This window comes from Ostrinia nubilalis, chromosome 2 (assembly GCF_963855985.1).
Source record: "Ostrinia nubilalis chromosome 2, ilOstNubi1.1, whole genome shotgun sequence".
NCBI lineage: Eukaryota > Metazoa > Arthropoda > Insecta > Lepidoptera > Crambidae > Ostrinia > Ostrinia nubilalis.
In genome coordinates this window covers 17,050,425-17,072,385 of record NC_087089.1, presented here as the reverse complement: position 1 = coordinate 17,072,385, position 21,961 = coordinate 17,050,425, and the positions used below count along the sequence as shown (strand labels likewise).

The 21,961-nt window shown below is 36.7% G+C and overlaps 1 protein-coding gene across 2 annotated transcripts in view; it reads right to left on the bottom strand.

Moving 5' to 3' along the window:
- LOC135085405 (neuroligin-4, Y-linked-like) overlaps positions 1-21,961 on the bottom strand; it is an 81,782-nt gene that overhangs the window by 6,051 nt on the left and 53,770 nt on the right. Inside the window, exons 2-9 of one of the 2 annotated variants that reach the window (XM_063980198.1) lie at positions 11,518-12,237; positions 10,591-10,808; positions 9,832-9,981; positions 7,203-7,403; positions 6,361-6,856; positions 5,705-5,795; positions 3,798-3,992; positions 929-1,080 (exon numbers count right to left, since the gene is read on the bottom strand). In XM_063980198.1, coding sequence (XP_063836268.1) covers positions 929-1,080; positions 3,798-3,992; positions 5,705-5,795; positions 6,361-6,856; positions 7,203-7,403; positions 9,832-9,981; positions 10,591-10,808; positions 11,518-12,152 — 2,138 coding nt within the window. In that variant the 5' untranslated portion in view covers positions 12,153-12,237. The remainder of the gene's footprint in view (positions 1-928; positions 1,081-3,797; positions 3,993-5,704; positions 5,796-6,360; positions 6,857-7,202; positions 7,404-9,831; positions 9,982-10,590; positions 10,809-11,517; positions 12,238-21,961) is intronic. The other variant, XM_063980203.1, reaches the window with a different exon arrangement.

Here is a 21,961-nt window from a genome sequence, read left to right as displayed (position 1 = left end):
ACTCATTGGATTTGTTTCATATTTGGGAAATGTTTACCTACTATGTGTCATGAATAGAGTCTACATAGGTATATTAAAAGTATGCCAACTATTTAAATTTCACCCTGTAGATACAGAGTCAGAAACTCTAAAACAATGGGCTGTAACAATTGCGGAAACAACCAAAGCGAATTGAGTTTAACATCACGGACATAAAGTTGCTTATCGCTCGCACCACTCTTATCAGCACTTCCACAAACTTTCCCTAGAAACTTTGCTCCAGATAATGAAAACCTTATTCCTGTATAAATAAAGTGTATATTTGCAAGGCAATTATACCTCGAGCCTTAACTTCTGCAATATTGTTTGAGTTTGAAGCTAAGTTTTACTGCAATTTATAAATTTCTGTTGGCATTGTCTTTTATATTATCTCACGATTTTATTCAGTAGGTTTAACTGACACTTTCGTAATTAATAAAAGATACAAATCGCCTAAAGAAACTTTGATTGTACAGGTTGAGTTGCAACCACCTAACTTAAACGTTTGTTTTTGTATGGAGTTTAACAGATTTTAGACGTTTGTGTTAAAGTAAGATGGTGCAACCCAGCTTTAGTCTAACTAACTAATAGTTAGTGGATGATTTTGCAAATTCAACGTCGTGTATACAAAATGGGTTCCCTACGTGACATCGAAAATTGCTCATCGAATGTCGCGACACCAAAACCGCCGCGTCGAATCTTTCGATGTAAAAGCATTCGCTGTGTTAACCATTCGATTGAGTAATAGTGTAATAACTATCGAAACATACGCAATACCAGCAGTTTAAAAGGACTATCCGACGCAGCGTTTTCGCTGTCGTGACATTCTATGTAGCAACTTTCAATGTCACACAGGGATCCCCCCTATACTCCTAATAATAAGAACTGTAAAAATTATAAAACAACTTACCCTGTCTTCACAAAGTTAGCCACAAACAACATAATGGACTCTGACAAGGCTACTTCAGACTTGGTGTAGTTTTGGGGAAAATGGCCGAACCCATCCACCAGGGGAGCTCCGAAGACGTAAGGCAACTCTTCGCCGTGGACTGCTCCCATTCTCTGAAAGAAAAAATAACGGCGGTTTAGATTCGAACCCGCGTTCCTCAGATCTTAATATTCAGCCATTCCGACACTGATACTAATGCCAAATGTATATCGCCTGAATAAATCAATGTTTTTAAGTAAGAAATGTGTTCTAGCTATGTTTTTTTCTTATAAAATGCAAATCACATTAACAATTTCATTACTTTGTGAGTTCCGCGCTAATCCTTTTGCCATCATTGCTGCGCTAAGGACTCCAGGGAAATGGAGTAATCCCATTTATGGTTTATTTTATCCCATCCATACTGTTTGCTATATAAAGAGAAGCAGCATCATATAACTTTCGTGTCAAGTATTGATTTGACTTATTCGCACCCACACGTTTTCAGTCGCAAAATATCGTGTTATTTCCTGACACAAAAAGGCATATTGCGATTTTGCGAAATACTTTTCCATAGCTTCTACGTTGTCATTTGATTATAAATATTATATATCCATAAATAAAACTGCTCGTTGCAGCAAGCAGCCTTAAAAGAGCATAAAACAAAACTATGACGTCATTACTGTATATTGGGACGTATTCACAAATAACATTGCTATCTCTGCATTCAGAGAATCCATTTAATTCCCCTAGTATGCTGTTTACTGAACGCGCGCCATTCTTCATCCGAGTTCATTGGAAAAGTCATAGTATCGGGAATTCAGTTCCATGCTGATTAAATGCAATATCTAAACAAGCTTGGGCTTTGTGTAAGTAACATTGAAATGCGAATAAGTTATATCATCGAGTTGGAGGATATTGGAAAAGTAGATTCAAACTTTCAATATTTGTTTTGAAAAAGAAGTTGCAATACACAGTATGAATCAGTGATGCTAGTGATTCATTGTCTTTGAATCCAAAACATTATTTTCAATTAAAGCATAAGCAAATGATAATTTATTAATTTATCATTTTAGCTACATTTCTGCTTCTGAGTTCTTTTAATATCCAAAATTACCAAAACCAGAATGTTAATAATAGAGTCTAATCCTTATTAATGACTTATTTTCTAACATTCCGTTATGTAAGTAAGTCTCTATCAAAACAATAACCACAATTGAATGCTGGAAATGTTTAATTTGAAACTGCCAAACTTTTAATTGGAAGGGAACTCAAAAATAATTGTACATTTGTGTGCCCCGAGCAAAGTTGAACCAATTATTGAACCCTTATTAACCGTAAAATGAATTTGCTGTTGATTTCCGATGATAGTAGTAATTTTAAGTTAAAACTTCGGTTTCTGAGTAATGTTTGTATCTCTTCCCTTTATAGATACAGCAACATACAGTAGCGCCCAACGGTTTAGGCATAGGACTAAGTAAGTTATCAATTCTATGAAAACTTTTATGATAGTTTAGAATAAAAAATGAAAAACAATATTAATGCTAAATACTTAATTAATCCAAAACATCGATTACCAGTGCTCCTTTTTATGAAAAAATGTCAACAAGGCGACTTTTTTTAAAGGTTCTCTTACCTACCAATAAAAAAGTCGTCCAAGTAAGTCATGGTCTCAGAAAGGAATATTTTTGTCAATTAACAGTCAACAAAAGGCGCGGTCAAGACTATAATTAATATTTGAGAGCATTTCCCGACGTTTCTACGAGTAAATTCGTTCTTCAAAACATAAAACAATAGAATAAGAGATGGGGTACATTAAATTTATAAAGTGGTTTTGAATAAAATTGTAAGTTACGTTTAAATATGAAATGTAATGTCTGACTCGTAATAACATATTTGCAAAACTTGATGAGATTTCTGCACATGAAAAGAATAAGATCGTATTTAGAAAAAGTCAGGTTTTCAAGAGCTCCACATATAATTTTTGAAATATTTTTGTGTTGATATTATGATTTCATAGAATAAAATTTATTTTACACTTAATATAAAATTGGTCGTAAGAATCCACGCGAGTGAAGCTGCGCGTTGAATCTAGTATTTAAATGTTGAATTATATCCGTATTTAATATTACTGGTGCAAATCTATTTCGCAAACCGCAAACATTTCTATGGACGAAAACCGCACTTCGGACTACCCAATACAATTTTATTTGAATGTATTGCATGATTAAAAAGGTCGGTTGGTTGCCAAAACTAGCTTAATTTGCATCTGAACTAAAATTGGTTCCCGTTTAAAATGGGCCGAATTGATCGTTTTGGGTGTTCAAATTGCTTATAACCGATCAAACACAATGGTTGAGGGGACAATAGCCCAACAGTGCCAGTAGCAGGGTCGTTAGTCCGAATCCTGTCGGTACTGCACTGTGGTTTGGATGATGGCTAATCCTCGGTTCATCCTCGTCACGTGGGGCCAGCTTGGGGTCAGCTTGGGGCCACTTCTCAACACATTAGCTGTCGACTATTCGCAGTCTGTATCTAGATGAATAGTATCCATCCTTAGTCTGATAATCGAAGACAAAGAAGACCGTCTTTGTCGGCAGTGTAGGTCCATCTTCATCGCTAGGGGCCGGCTTCGGGCCACCACTCAACAAATCGGCTATTACAGAGTTCACAGAGTTTATAAGTAGATGCCTTACTTGTGGATAGTACCTACCCGTCCCATCCTTAGGCTTTTAGTCGAAGACATAGAGGAATGTTTTTGTCGGCCTCCGTGGTCCATCCTGGTCACTCGGGGCCGGTTTGGGGCCAAATTAGCTGTCATAGAGTAGAGAAAGTTCATAACTAGATGACTTACTTGTGGATAATATCCATCCTTAGTCTGATAATCAAACACGTAAAAGAACGTCTTCGTTGGCCGTCTAGGTCCGTCTTCGTCACTAGGGGCCGGCTTCGGGCCACCGCTCAGCAAATCCCCGCTTTGTACCAGCGGGGCCACGTACTGTGCGTCCGATAGCGCGGCCACGGTCGCGTCTCTAGTGTTTATTGGGTTCTGCAACAATGGATTATGGTAATGTACGAGGGACATGCCCGGAATAAGGGTTGTGAGAATGTAGGGTTTTGCGGTAATGCCGGGTTTGTTGCAATATAATTTGAGATATAGGGGCGTGTGTGCTGAATGCGAATTCAACTTGTAATTTCCAATCCATAAAATACAGTCGTTTTTATTTTCTGTGAGTGTTAGTTTTTCTAAAAGTTAAATTGATATAAATATCTAGTTCATCAGATAACACAACGCAGCAATATTGTTATTATTGTACGCTGTAGATATGTTATTTAGTTTCTCGTTTTACCTCTGAAATGTTTGTTTATGATCTATAAAATTATGTATTAGTACAAGCTCCAAGATGCTTATTTCCGATATGAATATGTTATTATTCAGACCATTAATGTGATGTTTCTCTAAAAAACATAATATGAAGCAGAAATAGAGATGATACAAACCCTACAAAATGGCAAAAAGTAGAGTTTACAAGTGCCTTTATTTAGATATGGTAAGGTTAAGAAATAAAAATGGAACTCATTTTTGGATCCTTAATGAACCGTAAACACGCTACATTATTATGTCAGCTGTTGTCTGTGTAAAAAAAGCTTTGCACTGGTAGCACTAATTATCATAAATCACTCCCCAAGTTTTCATAATTCGCGTGTGGGCCGTACCCTCGGACGTGACAGCCTACTTGCACTAGGCTATCTGTCAAAATGGTAGTAACAGTGTTTATAAATTGCCAAGTGTCACGGAAATACGAATGCTCTATACATTGACCCTGCTGGTTATCCTGTAGTTTCTGCGTAAGCTGCGATACAGAAACATCACAAAACAGAAAGAGCCAAAACACACGATGCGTTGCGGCGCCACACAGCACTGCAAAAAATTAAATTTCGACATAGGCTGCTCGCGTGCCCGCCTTACGTAATTTTACTTCTTCCTTACTTACGCGTATAATGTGTAATGTAAGATTACGTGTACTATTACACGAATTTTAGGTATGTTCGACACTACGAGCATTACATGTAAAGTGCTGCCCATTTCCATTACACGATTCATGCCATTACTCATCACACTCATCTGGACTCGGCTTAAGACGACGCAGCGACAAGACAATCATAAGAGTCCCATCGCCGCGTTGCATCGTGTGCTTTGGCCCAAGGCAGTCTTTCCCAAAGTGGGCGATAACGACCCCTTGTGGGCGCTGCAGGCTTAAAGAGGGGGAGGTAAGAGACCCAGAAAAAAAAATCGGGACGTTGTGTAGAGGCTTGGGAGGCGTCATTTACTAGGAGGAATCTTAGACTCGACTGAGCACTCGACACTCGACTACAAATGGGGGCGCTAAAAAAAATTTATCCTCAAAGTGGGCAGTCGACAAAATAAGTTTGGGAACCGCTGGCCCAAGGTAAAGTAAAATTTAGCCCTTATGTCGCAGATATGAAGTGCATAATTCATCTGCTTGTTATAAAATTGATTTCCGTGAAATCTGTTGACATGACCTCTAATATGCACCATATGCCAACGGCATTATGGCCCTTATTTCCTTGTCTCTGGGTTAGAGGTATCCCAGCTTACGCTCAGCCTTATACAGACGGCAACACATCAGCCTATACATTGTTGTAGCAAAAGCGCACCTATTACAATGGCAAAAGATGTCGCTATGTGAAGCTTGATATGCCGTCTGTACCGAAGCCTACATTGAATAACAAACAAACCTCTACCGTTCGTTCCCAGTCGGTGTACTCGTTGACAATCGTGTAGAATATCTCGCTCAGGTGGTACGTATATGCATTCCTCACGTAGGTCCTAAAAGAAAACGTATTATAAAAGAAATTTTCAAGACTTCAATGGCTTGAAGTGTAAGGTAGACTCATAGATGCTTCACATCCTTGACAATGGGAAGTATAATTATTGTGCATTGTTAATGAAAATTATTTTAGTTAGATACCCTGGCATAAGGACTGGATTTTTCTTCTCAAGTTAGTGAATAATGGTTCCAGATCCTAAGCATATTTTTTCCAGGAATCTTTCCTAGAGTTAAAACAATTCTTAGGCTGAGTTGTACCATCTTACTTTAATTTTGACAAACGTCAAAAATCTGTCAAACTCCAGACAAAATACACCGGTTATCGTCAAAGTTACGGTCAAAGTTAGGTGGTGCAACTCAGCCTTAATCAATTAGGCCTTAGGGAAATAATAGCACAATCACTTCAGAAATGGAAACTAATTGTTTTGATAGCTATTTTGCAAAACTCGTAATAATCGTGTTCGTAATTGGGTTTTAAACCAACTCGTAATTTTAAAAGTTTACTGAGTGCAGCTGTTGTGTTCTTTGTTTGGCAGTCCAATTAAACTTATCAGCGATAATTACCTCAACATCCTGTCTCTTTTGTCAGGCTCGATTCCATTCTGAATATCGTGAGCTGAGAACTTCCATAGCGCTTCGCTTGTCACAACTCCGAACAGCAGATCATACTTATTTTGGAACAATCTTCTCCCACTATCACTTCTTTTCTTATGAATATTTAGATTCAAATTCATGTTATTTAGAGGCCCAAAACTAGGAAAGTCTCCTGTCGAATACATTGTGAGAAAGTCCTTCGCGAAGTCCGTTTTTATAACCACTCCGTCTACAGATGGACCGAATGCTGTCAAAAAGTTTGGTGGGGATATGTCTATTGACAGCAGTTCTTCTATCGTTGCTTCTCTCAGACAGTCTACTATGATTTCGTGGTCTTTTGTGAGGTCGTCTGGTATACTACAGTTCATGTGCTTGGCTAGTTTCAGCGAGTAGTAGACGGGGTCATCTACTATAGCCCAAGAGCTTAGTGCTGATCCTGATAGAAGTATTGCTCTATGGAACAACCCTGTGGAAATAAATATTGGTCAATTTTTCTTAATGGCAAGATCATATTTTGTGATTCCAAGATTTGATTCCGTATCACAAAACAGATCACAAAAGGGTAACTCGTATAAATTGGACGTAAAAAGAAGAGATCAGGCATTCACCATTTTAAGGCCATTTTGTTTACGAAATGACGTTCAAAACTAAATTCAAGCTCAGGCATAGATTATAAATCTGTCTAATTATTCTAAACATTAAAACTCAACCAATGAAAGGCTAGGAATCTATTGGAATTCAGAACGTTTATTCGAAATGCAGGCAATGAAGCAAAGGTATTAAAAACTTCGATGAACAACAACAATACACACCTGGCATCACAGTTGGCGATATCATAAGAAAATTTATACAAGCCGCACCAGACCCGTGGCCCATTAGCGTTATGTTCGTTGGATCGCCTCCAAAGAGAGCTATGTTCTGCTGCACCCAATGCAGCGCGGCTATCTGGTCCATCAGTCCGTAGTTGGCGACGCGCGCTTTTATGTTCGGCGCTGGATTTGCATTTAAAAATCCTGGAATGAACGGCATAATTAGCTTTGCTGTGATTTAAGCGGATTAAAGGGTTGGATATAGGCTGCTTGTTTATTGATGCGCTGTTAACTACAGCTGCCGGACTAGGATGCGCGCCGTCATAAAATCTTATCGATGTTTTATCGCATAAAATCGATATAATGGCCCCGATAAAAGATTCCTAGGTCACGACTTGCAATTTTTTTCACTCACTAGATTTTGCATTCATGGAAAATTCTAACAACCATCTGAGCTTCCTCAGAGGTCATGACTTTACCTTTACTAATACCTTTGATGTATTTGCATTGGAAACTTGAAACGTATAAACGTTCGTAATGATTCGTAGTATTTTTAGAGCTAAAACATTCTTATGATCTTGGAAAAAGGAAACCTTTTACCTAAAATTTCTTCAGACCTAAATGCTATAGACCTACATTTAACAAGTAAACAGTAATAACTCCCAGCCCCAGCTCTCCGAGGTCCTTCGCAATGCCTGTAAAATTATTTCCAGCGAAATATTTTTCTTTGATTGAATTCTCCGAAGCAAATAGGAATATCGGAAGAAATACTTTCTCAAATGTAAACAACTACAAATTTAGCATTTGCAGAGGAACGATCATATTAGTTTTGAATTCCGTTTCCAATTTGTTTTTAAACCATCAGCTCAAGTGAGCTCTCTCAAGGGTCTATTTAATTCGAGTAGTGCATTTCTATTTAAATGAATCGAAACGGAACAAAATACACCCTCGTGGATACAGTTGTTTCGTTGAAAGAGGAATGCTCATTACGAACGGCTGCCTTTTATAAAGTTTTTATGAGATTAATAAAATTTCGAGTCACTTTTATTGCCTATTGCAGAGTCTATTATTTTCGTCTTTTTTGTTTAGACTTCCAGTCGTGGTCTGATTGCATGATTTTCTTTTTTTGCTACTTAGTCTCAAATTTTTAGTATCAAACCTTTATGTATCACATAATATTGAACATAATATTATCTTAATCCACTTATACAAGGTCTTTGAGCAAATTAAGGTTGAGCATTTCTCATCTTAGCTAATTTAGCTTTCTATACAAAGATAGCCCTTTTAACCAGTGACCTAAATCGATAGTTGCCTTTGAGTATAAATTGTTTCCACGTGCGAAACACACGTGTATTATATCGCTCCAGGCGAAGCTTTTTCTTTAGAAGCTGTCACAGGTTTATTAATATATTTAGAGCGTTCCCAAACTTTTTGGCTTTTGAAATATTTCGGAACGGGAATTATGGAAAAAGGGAGTTTCGGAAAGCGTTTTAATTGCATACCTCGAGTGGAGAACTCCAACTTTTCTGTTTGTGAAGATGATAAAGAGGGTTCCCGTAATTATACATTAAACTCGCCCAAGTTAGCATCAGTAAAGTCGCATATTATACGAAGTGAAAGAAAAATTTAGATCACACAAACTTATTATCAGATTAACTGGATACTTTTGTAACCCAATTTTGGAGCTGAGACCGAACAATGAACTGGTGTAACCTGATTAGGTATGCTGTTTTGGTTTGCATTATTTACTATCAAAATATTGGTGATAGTTACTTTTTCGTTTTGTGTGTAACAGAACAGCAAGATTGTAACAGAAATATGTATGTATGTGTAATTATATTTTTTTTTAATGCAGAAGATTATAGCAGCATTAATTTGTTTTTAATATGCTTGGTTACTTTTGTAAAACATTACCTAGGTAGGGAGGCACTTGTAAGTTTTAATTGCCTGTTACGAATCCTTTAAAACATCAAGTTATCAGATCATTTTGCTATTAGGTACAACATGAGTATACTTGGTAACAAGAAAACTGTATCCCTCTTATACTATTGGGAGCAATTTCGTAGTTTAAAGTCAGTGCTATAAGGTTTATTTTAGAAAGACATAAATCTCCAGGAAAAATATTATGAGCACGCGGCGTCGTGACCTCTCTCCGTGGCCTGGATTTAGTATTTGCACTTGCGAATTGCACCGCTAGGAAAAGTAAATATTTACACTTAAAAAAAACGAGAAGTTGTGTTCTTTGGCAAGTTATGAGGTTTTAAGATAATCAGCACAATATCTTATGATTGTGTCTCAGATTTTTTTTTTATTCTTGTCTGTTGAATTGATTGTTGAGATATATGCTTCTACTAAAAACTTTTACTGTACCCATTTTTCGAAAAATAATCATTTAGAATTTTCTTTATCTACAACGAGGAAGCACTTGGACTGCATCTCACCTGATGGAAAGTGATGATTAGGGTGAAGGTGAAAGTAAGCTTCACCCGGAAGCAAAATAAAATTCTGCTTCTGGTTTTCCAATCGCGGATTCCCTTGCGCCCTTTCGACACTTACTTTAATGTTTAGTTGATTTATTCGTTACATGTAACCGTAAAAATGAACTCTATATCAAAGTAAATACAATTCTTACCTAAAACACCTAGCCTAAAGTTCAAAGTGACAACGATCAAATCCGTGTAGCTGGCCAGGACCGCGCCATCGTACGGGTTGCTGGAACTCCATGAATAGCTCTCTCCATGGATGTACACTAAGACCGGCAGTGCTAGTTTTGTTTCGTCCACTGAAAGAAAAGTAAACCTTCAAAGATGCCAAGCAAGTCAAGGCTGTAAGTGCAAGCAATAAGATTCAAAATTAGTAGAAAGTTTAGGTATCCTCAATACAATTATAACAGACTTGAATTAATTGAAGGAATGGCTTTGATATTTATAATGTAAATGAAGCGACATTAAAATTAGATCAAATATGTAGTTCAGCTATCGTATCGAAATTTAATTAGCTGAGATTTAAAAAACCAATTCCTAAACTAGTTTTCGCCCGTATTCACAAACATTACTATGAGGTTTCACAGTGCGCGTTTCTATTTAATGCTGTGCGTTCGATTTGCTGCTTCACATACGCAAGCATCGTTAGTAAATACGGGCGTTTATTGCTTCAATAGAATGACAGTTACATGTTAAAGGAACATGAACATCAAAAGAACCCATTTGAAATTAGTTGGGAAAAATTATAAGAGCTTATTTTTTGATTATATTATCGTACTTAATGTAAAATGTAAAGTGATTTGCTTTTTAAATTAGATGACAAAAACTTTGGTGTTGATGACAATATTATGAAAATTAAAAGTAATTTAAAAGATAAATATGAATTAATTTACAAAGAAATCACTTACTTTGCAAGGGTGCGAATATGTTTAAATATAGACAATCTTCACTTTGATTCTTAAGATAAGGCATCAGTCTTTTTAAATACTCTAGTCTGCCTTTAGGCATTTTCTCTAACATGGTCCGCTCATCGTCTAGGTCGGGTAGTTTCTGCGGGCAAGCGGGACCTGGCCTGTCGGAGACCCTGACGCCATCCCATGGGGAGGGCGTTCTTGTGGGGCTAAACCTAAAAGTGCAAAATTAAGTCTAAGACTACAAACAATAATAAAAACAAAAGACTAACAGGCATAGAACATAACGGTAGGCAGTTGAGGTGACAGGAGTTCACATGTGACGTATTATAGCTGTCTGGGTATACGTTTGAAGTCTCATGATTATTGACATACTTAACAAAAAACAGACCCCTCCAGCACAGGCGCGGATCCACCGTTGTGGGCACTGTGGGCATGCCCACAACCCTAATTTGCTTGTTTTAATTATGATCTATTGATAAGATCCATAGGCTGATGATAAAAACGGCTGACTGATGAGCCATTAAAAAATCGAGCGTGATTTGGAACACAGCCGTTCCACTAAAACGCCGCCGCCACCGACCACTTAGCTCTCACTTTGCAAATGGTGGCTGTGCCCACAACCTTTTTTGAGGGCTGGATCCGCGCCTGCTCCAGCACCGCATTACTAGTGCAACAACCTACTTAATGATGCTATGCCTATAGTAGTCATATCACCGAATATTGTTTTCTAAACGATGCTCTAACTAAGACGACGGCACATCAAGTTAAATATTCTGGTATCGTACGTACTCGTAGAATAACACAAGCCAGTAAAAGGTTGTAAATTATCTTAATATTGAAAATCGTACCAGTTATGAGCATCTTCTAGAATAGAAGCAAAAGATGTAATGAAAATAAAAAAGTTCTACAGAAAATGCTTACCTATTGGATCCGACTGGAGGCGTTGCGTATGGAACACCTAAAAAAACTTCTAGAGGACTCAAGTATCTGTGCTCGTCCATAGCCAAAACAATGCCCTGTAATTTCCCATATTTAGTCTGCACTATTCTACTACTAATTTTAAACTTAACACTCGATTTAGGAATTGGATTAGTGGGATTCAAGTAAAAGTTTTTGTAGTCCTCGTAGTTACTGTACACATTGTTTTCACTGTTATAAAATTTATTGTGTATAAAATGCTCGCTATTGTAATAAGGATTGTGTTCGAAATTGACTTTTGTATAATCTACGTTTTCACTTCCATGCACTGGGTCATGATCTTCGTAATTATCTTCACTGGGCTGATCACTTTGATGAACATCAGTTATTGTTTTGAAATCTTTGCCAGCAACGAATTTTTCACTCAAATGTCGATTCATGTTTGTAGTATTGGAATTAACTGCGCGCAGAGATAAAAGTGTCACAACGATAAAACTGTACAAATTGATACATACTATTTTTTGGCCGGGATATTTGGTTTTTGTATTGTTACGCGAACATTTTTCGTGGACATGCTGACACATGCTCGAATCACAGGGTTTAGTCCGCGCCTTGTGGAACTGTCCGTTTTGAAACATATTTCATCATGTTATCATTTTTAATTCACTGTCATCATTTCGCGCTTCATCATCTTCCGTTTTTCGTTGACTTTCGACTCGGCATCTGTAACAAAGAACATTTCTTTTAGTTCTCAAGTTTTTAACTTTAGCTAACATTATCTAACTTTAGCTTTAACAAACGTCAGAAGTCTGTCAAACTCCATGCAAAAACACCGGTTATGGTTATAGTCACGGTTAAAATAAGGTAGTGTAATTCAGCATTAAAGTCCTAGATATTATGAATAAATAAAAAATTTACGTTAAAAATATTCTTACGAAAAAGAACTCCCACTTATGAAACACAAAAACTATCAATCCTTTTCCAAAGATTTTGAAACTAACGTTGACTGTTTTATCAATTGAATTTAAGATGCTAAGAATTCAACATTTACTAAGAATCAGCTTCGGAACTAATTCCAAAACTCTCTTGACTCTGGAAACTTCATTAAGACTGACTAACAAAGCCAATCCTTTGGACAAACATAATCCTATTACTGTGATACTATTCAACTAATTCTAGACTTTTTACCTACTATATTTCCAGCGTACGTCCCTATTCCCCTTATTGAGGGCAGAGAAGGGATATTCCCGTGTAAAACATCGTAAAGTCGAATGTTACTGAATATGGTTGCTCGTTTGAAGGGTTCTAAGACCAAAGTTGCATGTAAAGGACTACTTAAATAAACAGAGTCGAACAAAACTTGAGGCTGGTTTTCTTGAAAGAATAAGTAGTGAATATAATGGGAATGATAATCACAATTTAAATGTACCTACTCTATGATTTTAACATAGCCTGCCTTGTATTCATATACACTACGCGAAAAAATACTGCGTTGAGACCTGTGACTCTCTATTTTAATTGTCTTTTTGTAGTCAAATCATAGTTTTATCGATTGATAGTGACTATTTTTATCAAATATTTTTCATCCGACTTTACCACAAACAATGGTGCTTAATTCACTAGCTACCTTTTCCATTTATTCAACAATATTTTGAAGCAAATTCTCTTTCAAATGGCATAAAACCTTTCATCTTTGGTCCAATGTCCCGGCCAGTTACATAATTAAGTAGGTATATTGTAACATGTTGTTTGCTGACGTCATACCCCTAGCATCAAAGGCCGCTTATGAATTTTCTTGTTTTGGTACAATCAGCACATCAGACTGTAAATTTTTTGTCGCAAAATAGACCGTATTGCAATGAGATAAGGCCTTGCTTTGTTATACTTGATGTGATCTCCGTTCACTGTTTTTGTAGAGCAAGGCTGTTTCGCTTAATGAATTATTGTTTGGTTTGGTTTTTCTTTTCTCGGGTAAATATTTTCGGGATTCAATAACGGCGGTGATTTATTGATAGTAATTGCTGAAGAAAATGCCATGCCCACAGCTGGATGTCGATTGAAAGATATATTGCCAATATTTTCCATTAAAATCTAAAGAAAATTGAATTCTAAATTGTACTCTTGTGTCTTTTTGTACTTCTTTGTTTCATGTTTCGTGGTCAACAATAAATTGTATTTAGTATTATTATTATATTTATTTGGTGAAGTTTTAGACAAAGTTTTTTAAGTATCAACTAACATGTCGTAGGTTTCTTCGTGAATAGAACAATTTGTTTTGTAAGATATTCTGAACTCATAAGAATGATAAAAAAACTCAGCAATATTCACATTAAAATGTTTCGCCAAAAGTTTTACTTGCTCTTTTTATTACAGGCCTGATTCAAATGGTAGAATAATGTTATCAACGTCGTAAAAGATTCTATTACGAAGTAGGGTAACTGGAGAAGGTGGGTAATTGTAAAAAAATATTTCGAAACGTATCTAATTTCACTAGAATAATGTTATATGATTTTTAAGATCTTCAAAGGCTTCAGATACTGCTTATACAAAAGAGAGATTTGGAAACAAGGCTTGTAACTACAAAAGAGCTGGTAATAGATATTTATGTATGTAAGAACGAACATATAACATGTCTTTATTTTTCCTTTAAACTAAGTTCAATTTTTTAGCAATACTATAATTGCTTGAAATAGTTTTCTTATTATTTGAAACCGTAATCAAAAAGAAACATTTCATAAAATAGATTCTATTGATATTGAAATAAGCTTGTTATTTTTCATCCAGTTTAAAATAAAAGGTTACTGAAACCCTCATACACAACACATGTTACACTCCCAAACTCATAACAGTCACACAAAATAATTTTAAAACGTGAAATTTTATTAAGGCCGCAAAATAGAAACATTTGACTGCCTTATTATGACGTCATGATGTTACGGCTCTAACTTGGATGACGTCATTAACGGCATAAACTCAAATTACTGTCAATTTACGCACTCTAGTGCGGGCGCTTATCCGGGCAATTTTACAAGTGCAAAATTAAGAAGCCGGCAGCGAAAATTTTAAGTGGGCCTTTAAAAAATATGGAACGTAAAAGATCCAGTTTCTGTCTTCAGCGAGGGCTATTGCTTTGGTAATAAAAAACTTGAGATGGGTTGTAAAAAGGACTACGAAATTTTAATTATCCTTTTTCTTATTATCAACAAGATTCATAAAAAGTGTATGCGAACAGGCATTCTTAATATTTTACATAACAATACGAAATGTAGAGGGTTTATAGGACAAGGTGGCTTTAGATACAGTGATTATTTTTTATTTATTTATTCGTTACTTTAAGCTCCTTAATATTAGTATAGTAAGAGTTAGTTTACAGTAGTTAGTATAGTCTACTTACTAACGAAATTATTGAAGGATACAAAATTACGTCTTTTACAACTCCGTGGATGATAATAAGAATTACTATTGGAACTATTGGAACAAAACAATGACGGTTATAGTGCGACAAGGTATTTTGTATTTGGGGAGACATCAATATGTCATCATTATTGCTTATAGTGGTCCGTTGAGTTATTCCGTATTCGACCCACGACATCTCTACCCATTTCTTCACTCATCCCAAATTAGTATTCCTAGCTCTACCCATTACATAATTTCGTTATTCAACCCAAATGCATTCCTTACTCAACCCAAAGTAAATATACCAAAAACAAGTATGGATAGCAAAACAACGTTTACTGTTTTTTCAGAAATTTAATCGTTTCGTTTTCAGCCAAATGACGTCCACTGCTGGACAAAGGCCTCCCCCAAGGTTTTCCACAATGAACGGTCCTGCGCTGCCCGCATCCAGGCTCCTCCCGCGACCTTCACCAGATCGTCGGTCCACCTAGTAGGAGGCCTGCCCACGCTACGTCTTCCAGCCCGTGGTCGCCACTCGAGAACTTTCCTGCCCCAACGGCCATCGTCACTACGAGCTATGTGTATGTTGATTAACTAAAATATATCAAAGATTTTTTGTCTCATGTTCCAGAAACAAGAAAACGGTTTCTTTACACATATGCCACTATTCCCTCCTCTATTCTCAACTCCCATCAGACATTGCGATCGAATGACTCCAACGCATTCCTATCACGGGTATAATACGTGGAACGAATTCCATTGTTAACACGACACACAACTATAAACTTTAGAGTATGTTATTAGAATTGAATATAGGAAAACAGGAACATATTTCTTAAAGGTACAAAGGATGTGCGTTCTATGGTTCTCAAAATGTAGGTACGAAATTGTCCAAGATAGCATAGTGGTAGTTGTTTTATATAGTGATTTAATACATACTTACTTGGTCAGTGAGGGGAGTGAAGGCTTAATAAGTAGTAAACCTTTGATTTTCTCTTATTTTATTTTCTTTATTATGAAAACATTCAGCTTATTACATTACACAGCAGGTAAGTAACATATAAAAAATTCGTTTTGTTTTACTGCCAATTTTTAAAATTGAAAAGACAGGTTTCTCGTGAAATATTTTATGTGTTGGATTATGGTAAGTTAGAGAGGGTCGTGCACTAAGGTTTACATCGTTTCAGAATATTTTATTCATGAGAGTAAAACTATTAATTTATAAATCTCATGTACAATTTTGAGTCAAATATGGATCCAATAATTAATAAAATCTCAGTGTGTGTTGCCAGTGTTGATATATGGATCCGAAACGTGGTCGCTTACTATGGGCCTCATAAGAAGGCTCAAGGTCACCCAAAGGGCGATGGAGCGGGCTATGCTCGGAGTTTCCCTGCGTGATCGAATCAGAAATGAGGAGATCCGTAGGAGAACCAAAGTAACCGACATAGCTCGCAGAATTGCTAAAATCAAGTGGCAGTGGGCGGGGCATATAGCTCGTAGAGACGATGGCCGTTGGGGCAGGAAAGTTCTCGAGTGGCGACCACGGGCTGGAAGACGTAGCGTGGGCAGGCCTCCTACTAGGTGGACCGACGATCTGGTAAAGGTCGCGGGAAGAGCCTGGATGCGGGCAGCGCAGGACCGTTCATTGTGGAAAACCTTGGGGGAGGCCTTTGTCCAGCAGTGGACGTCATTTGGCTGAAACAACAACATCAACAATTAATAAAATCATAATATCCTGGCAGGTGCTGAATGTTAAAAAAAATAAACTGAAAAAAACACCTAAATAATTCTAAAATAATATCAAAAAGTTTGGAAACTAAAGTAAGATGTCAAAGGATGTGAAATTGCAGATAAGTAAATGGCAAAATTGCAAATGTTCCGTAAACGAATATGCATTGAAGATTCTATTCCACTTTGAATCGTTAGCTTTTATAATATTTTTCTACGTAGTCGAGCATAATGTCATGGTTTTCATGTTTATTTTCATGAATTTCTCAAACGTTGTCGTTTTAGTAATGTTTCAGCTATACGTTTTCAGTGTATATTTAAGTTAGTTTATCTGTTTATAGCCACCATAGTAAATGCTTTGTTGAAGCCTCATCATCATCATCATCTTAGCCATAGGACCTCCACTGCTGAACATAGGCCTCCCCCAATGCTTTCCATGCTGCCCGGTTGGTAGCGGCCTGCATCCAGCGCCTTCCTGCTACCTTTATGATGTCATCGGTCCACCTTATGGGTAGACGTCCCACGCTGCGTTTTCCGGTACGCGACCTCCACCACAGAACCTTGCTGCCCCATCGGCCGTCAGTTCTGCGTACTATGTGCCCTGCCCATTGCCACTTCAGCTTGCTGATCCGTCGGGCTATGTCAGCGACTTTAGTTTGTTCGTTCGTGTCATCGTTCGTTGTTGAAGCCTAACCAAGCGGAAACTTAAAACAATAGGTAGATAATAAAATAACAGTTCTTTATTTCACCAAGAAGAACCCATTCTGTTCGACCATTTCGAAATCCTATTTTCGAGTGCTAAAATAAACTTATAGTTCTCTACTTAACACTGTTTTAATTCTAGCCCAAATATTGTTTTTTTAGAGACAGTGTTTATAACTTGGTGGTCCGCCAATCTGGGTCGTGGCCAAATACTGATCTCCTAAGAATGTCAAGTGGAGCCTTCGAGCCGGATTAAGGACTTATGTTTAGTGCTTTGTAAGTAGTAATAAGTGGATCCAACCTTGAGACCAACTTTACTTTGGTCAGACTAATGTTGGTGCTGAATACGAGTATGTAATGTTTGTGTTTGCTTTGATCTAATCTTTGTTTTTCATTACTTTATTTCTAGGCCTTCAAGTACCAGCAAATCGACCCTAGAAATTATTTGCTACTGCCGTGGTCTCATGTGTGTGACATGTGATCTTTACATAATAATATTAGTAGAAGAAACTGTAGGTACTTATGTATGGTTCTTTGCTGGAAAATACAAATAAACAAACTAGCGTTACTTTTTAGGATTTTTGTGACTTTAACTGTATGAGAAGTTTTTACGTGATTTTTATCCCTGAAAATCGAGTTAGTATTTAATTAGAAAATTGATTCAATCGCAACCTTGTGAGTGTCAAAACCCATGTTTATGAGAGTCACGGTTTTGACAGATCATATAATTTACGTCAATTGACTGTGGTGTCTACTAATACCTAGTAGGGGGTTGTTAGTAAAACAACAGCTTCAGGTAATATTCAACTAAAATATCGTATATTACTTATCAAAAAAACGTAACCCTCCTTCTGGCGCAGTCGGGTAAAAACATCTCTCGTATCCCTCTTGTATTAGTTCCCCTACAATTATTTTCGATTCACAAAACACGGATGAAAACAGAGCGTGCAAAATAGAAGTTAGCTCGGGTCCAATATAACAAATGCATTTCAATTCGCGCTGATACTTCCTAAGGTTAGAGTGCTATTTACATAGGACGATTTTTTTTCAAATGTGAATACGTTTAAGAAATGTGATGCAAATTGATGCAATTGAACCTGAGAAAATAAGGGAATTGTTACTGTGAATATTTAACCTTGCTCAAGCAATAAAAGAAGAACCAACGACCTTTCACTTGCTAGAGCGACATCTAGTTTTACTTTAAAGGCAATGTCAATCAAAAAGCTTATTTTGGAAGGCCTACTACAAGACCGTAGTCAATAACGACATCTCCTACCGGGCGCCAAGAAACACTGAGCCATCGGATTAAGTAAATAGTTAAGTACCCAAGTAATGTCAATCAATAACCACAGTGACATGATCAATTTGCTCTGAATATTCAAACTATTCATCGTATAGTGTAAACGCTATTTCACGCTACACTATCTCAGCCACCACGACGAGTTCCGCCTCTTTACCAATTCAAATACACGTCAATTCCACAACAGAATAAATAAAATACACAGAATTTCGTCTATGCAACTTTAGCCAAAGCGGTTGCATCTGAGAATTAGATTTGCACAGTGCCACTGGCTGGTTACTGTTTGCGATTGTATATTTTAAATTTGGAATGCATTGCATTTTTAAATGAAACGGATGATGTTTATTTGTTTTCGGTCAGTGTTTTTATAAAGAGTCTTTTTGGTGGAATAATTTTTTGAACAAATGAAAGCGCTTTTTGAAAAGTTTTTGTTTTTACGTGGACTTTAAAAAGTATGTAATCTCAATCGTATTTAAAACGAAGTTTTATTTTTTTGTAACAAAAGAATTAAAGTTTTTCTGAATATTATTCGAGTTGGAATTCAAATTGCTTTTAAAATAAGTCTCTAAAACCTCAATTAGGTGCTTACGAAATACCAACGTCGTCAAAAACCATTGAGTTCCAGTCCAGTATTACTATTTACGAAAACTAAACACATCTCCGAATAGAACGTCCATAAAACAAGAAGCAAACATTTACGTGAATCGCAACTATGAAGTTCCAATTCCGACTGCATTCCAGAGTTTAAATACCAAACTGCTGGAGCCATACAATCGGCATGTTTGCAAGTCGTTAAAACTCCGTTTTTGTTTGACAGCTCAGCAAATTGAACCGAGATGTATGAGCTATTTGCTGTGTTTCAAAGGATTTTGTTTTTAAATAAAGCCTGATTTTAGTACGCCAAAGCGATACAGAAGGACGTGTATCGCTTGAGTTATTCAACTTAATTGTACACCCGCATTCACAGTATGGGTTCTAATAGTAAGACATAGTAATGGAATGCTTTTGAAAGTTTCAGAAACGGCAATGGTATTGTGAACCAACTAGAAACACGAATGGATTTTTCGTTCACCGCACGAGTATTCACGTTCGCTCTGACGTGCGTGCGACGCCGAACGCGAATAATTTGTGATATTGAGTTTTGTTTCTTTGTTATTGAAGCATAAACCTTTATCTTTATAAGAGTGGTATATTTTATATTAACCTGATATCGCAAAACTAACATATTAAAAGTACCTTAATGAAAAAGGGCTACTATAAAGTCGATGATTATTTAAAAGATAAAAATGTTTGGGATGCGTAACTGCCTAGCTCGCATAAATATTTATAACTATGTATTTTGAAAACCTGTAAACCTTTGAAAAAGAGGCTGACAATAGTGTCTGAGTTTCTTGCGCTGCTTCTTCTCAACACTGGCCCATTTATTGTCCTGAAGCAGTGGTAGGGTTAATACTGGGACGTGTAAAAGTGCTTTTTTAAAGCCTACTTACAGAAATAAATGAGTTTTACTGAGTTTTCACTGAGTTTAACCGGTACTTAGTTACACATTTAATTTTCCAAGTTACGATTTTGCCTCATAGTTAGACAGGGAAAATGAAGCTAAAAAAAATACGCCCGTATTCACAAACATTACTATGAGGTCGCACAGTGCGCGTGGACACACAGGGTCACACACAAACCAATCACAGAGCTCTGTGTTCGTGTGTCACCCTGTGCGTTTACGCGCACTGTGAGACCTTATAGTAATGTTTGTGTAAACGGGTGTAAGCCTAAATATTGTGTCGCTAAATCTTCCTCAAAAAGTAGGAAAAGAAACCAACCCGTGTGTTTAAGCCCTAAAACACGTGTCGTGGAGCGAGATTGGTAATTAGATTCGTTCGGTTATTAACTCTGGAACAAAGGCCTTTGTCTCGTAAACATCGTATCCTTTTGAGCCACTATTGAGTTACGGTATAGGCTGTAAACAAGCCTGTTAGATGCGAGCTAGAAATACATTTTTCATTTTGGGAGAAAGAAAGCTGGGTTGATTGTTTTAGGCTTAGGAAAACAGGGTTAAAGCGCGACGTGTTATTATTTTGTACCTATACAGAGGATGTTGAGCAACTACATAAGGTACACCGAAGGTAATTGGACTTGGCTCAGTCTACGTTTTAAGGAGAGATCCTTGCAACACTGGTTTTCAGACAGATACAGATAACTAATAAGTTACTCCTGTACGTGCAATGCGAAGGTTTAAAAGTTGTGTGTATCTGTGTATCTTTGTGTGGCATCTATCTAATCAAGGAATGACCTGATAGAACACTATTATTCTACTACTATTCAGTTTAAAGGAGACTAAATTTAATCTTTAGAGCCTTTTAATAAAAAGTTCCATTTAAAATTTACAAATCCAAAGTGCAGTTTCAATTATTTTGTTAGTGCTATGACACTGGAAAGGCCAAAATATTATTATTGTAATCCAACTGGAATAACAGAACATGGACGAAAATAATATTGTCATTCATATTAATCCTGAATATTATTCTCAGTGGCCTGGCAATTACTGAATATTGTTTTAATTCGCTTTGTCACTCTTAATTAGCAGTCATCAAATAAATTATTTCATATCAATCCAGATCAATTCATAAACCTATTATGAACAAAGCTTGTAATAGCATTAACCTTCAACCTTTTGATTCTCAACAAAAAGTAATAATATTCAGGGTGGAAACGATAAGTGATCAAAAAATTACTTACTGATCCTGAAAGTGCTACATGAGCTCTTTCAAACGGTACCAATAATAGGTAACTAACCGGATCTATTCGGTTTATTCTGTAACCTATTATTAGTACCTACCGTTTGAAAGAGCTCGAGTAGTACCTACTTTCAGGATCAGTAACTAGTTTTTTGATATCTTTTATAGTTTAAAAATAATCGAGTGAGATCACTTTTATAGAAATCGTGCCATTTCAATTTTGTTTCTTCTTTTGTCAGTTTTGTGTGATGAGCCATATCTAAAGAGCAAGTATCTACCTATCTACCATTTATCATTTTAACGATCAAGTTACAAGCATTGTCTGTTAAATGTCACCCGGTCCATTTTAAACGCCTACTTAACTCCGAATCAGAATTTTATCAAATGACAAAAAGCAAAGGGGACAATCAAAAGCAGCTGAACCGCGGGACAAGTGCGGCAAAAAATAAAAGGAAACAGGGCAAAGTGGGAAATGGAAAATTTATTCATCGTTAGTCCTTGGGGATGGCGCCACAGACTAGGTTAAAGCAGTATGCTAAGTCCGTTATTAAACGACGATCGAAACTCGTCGTGATTATTTTGA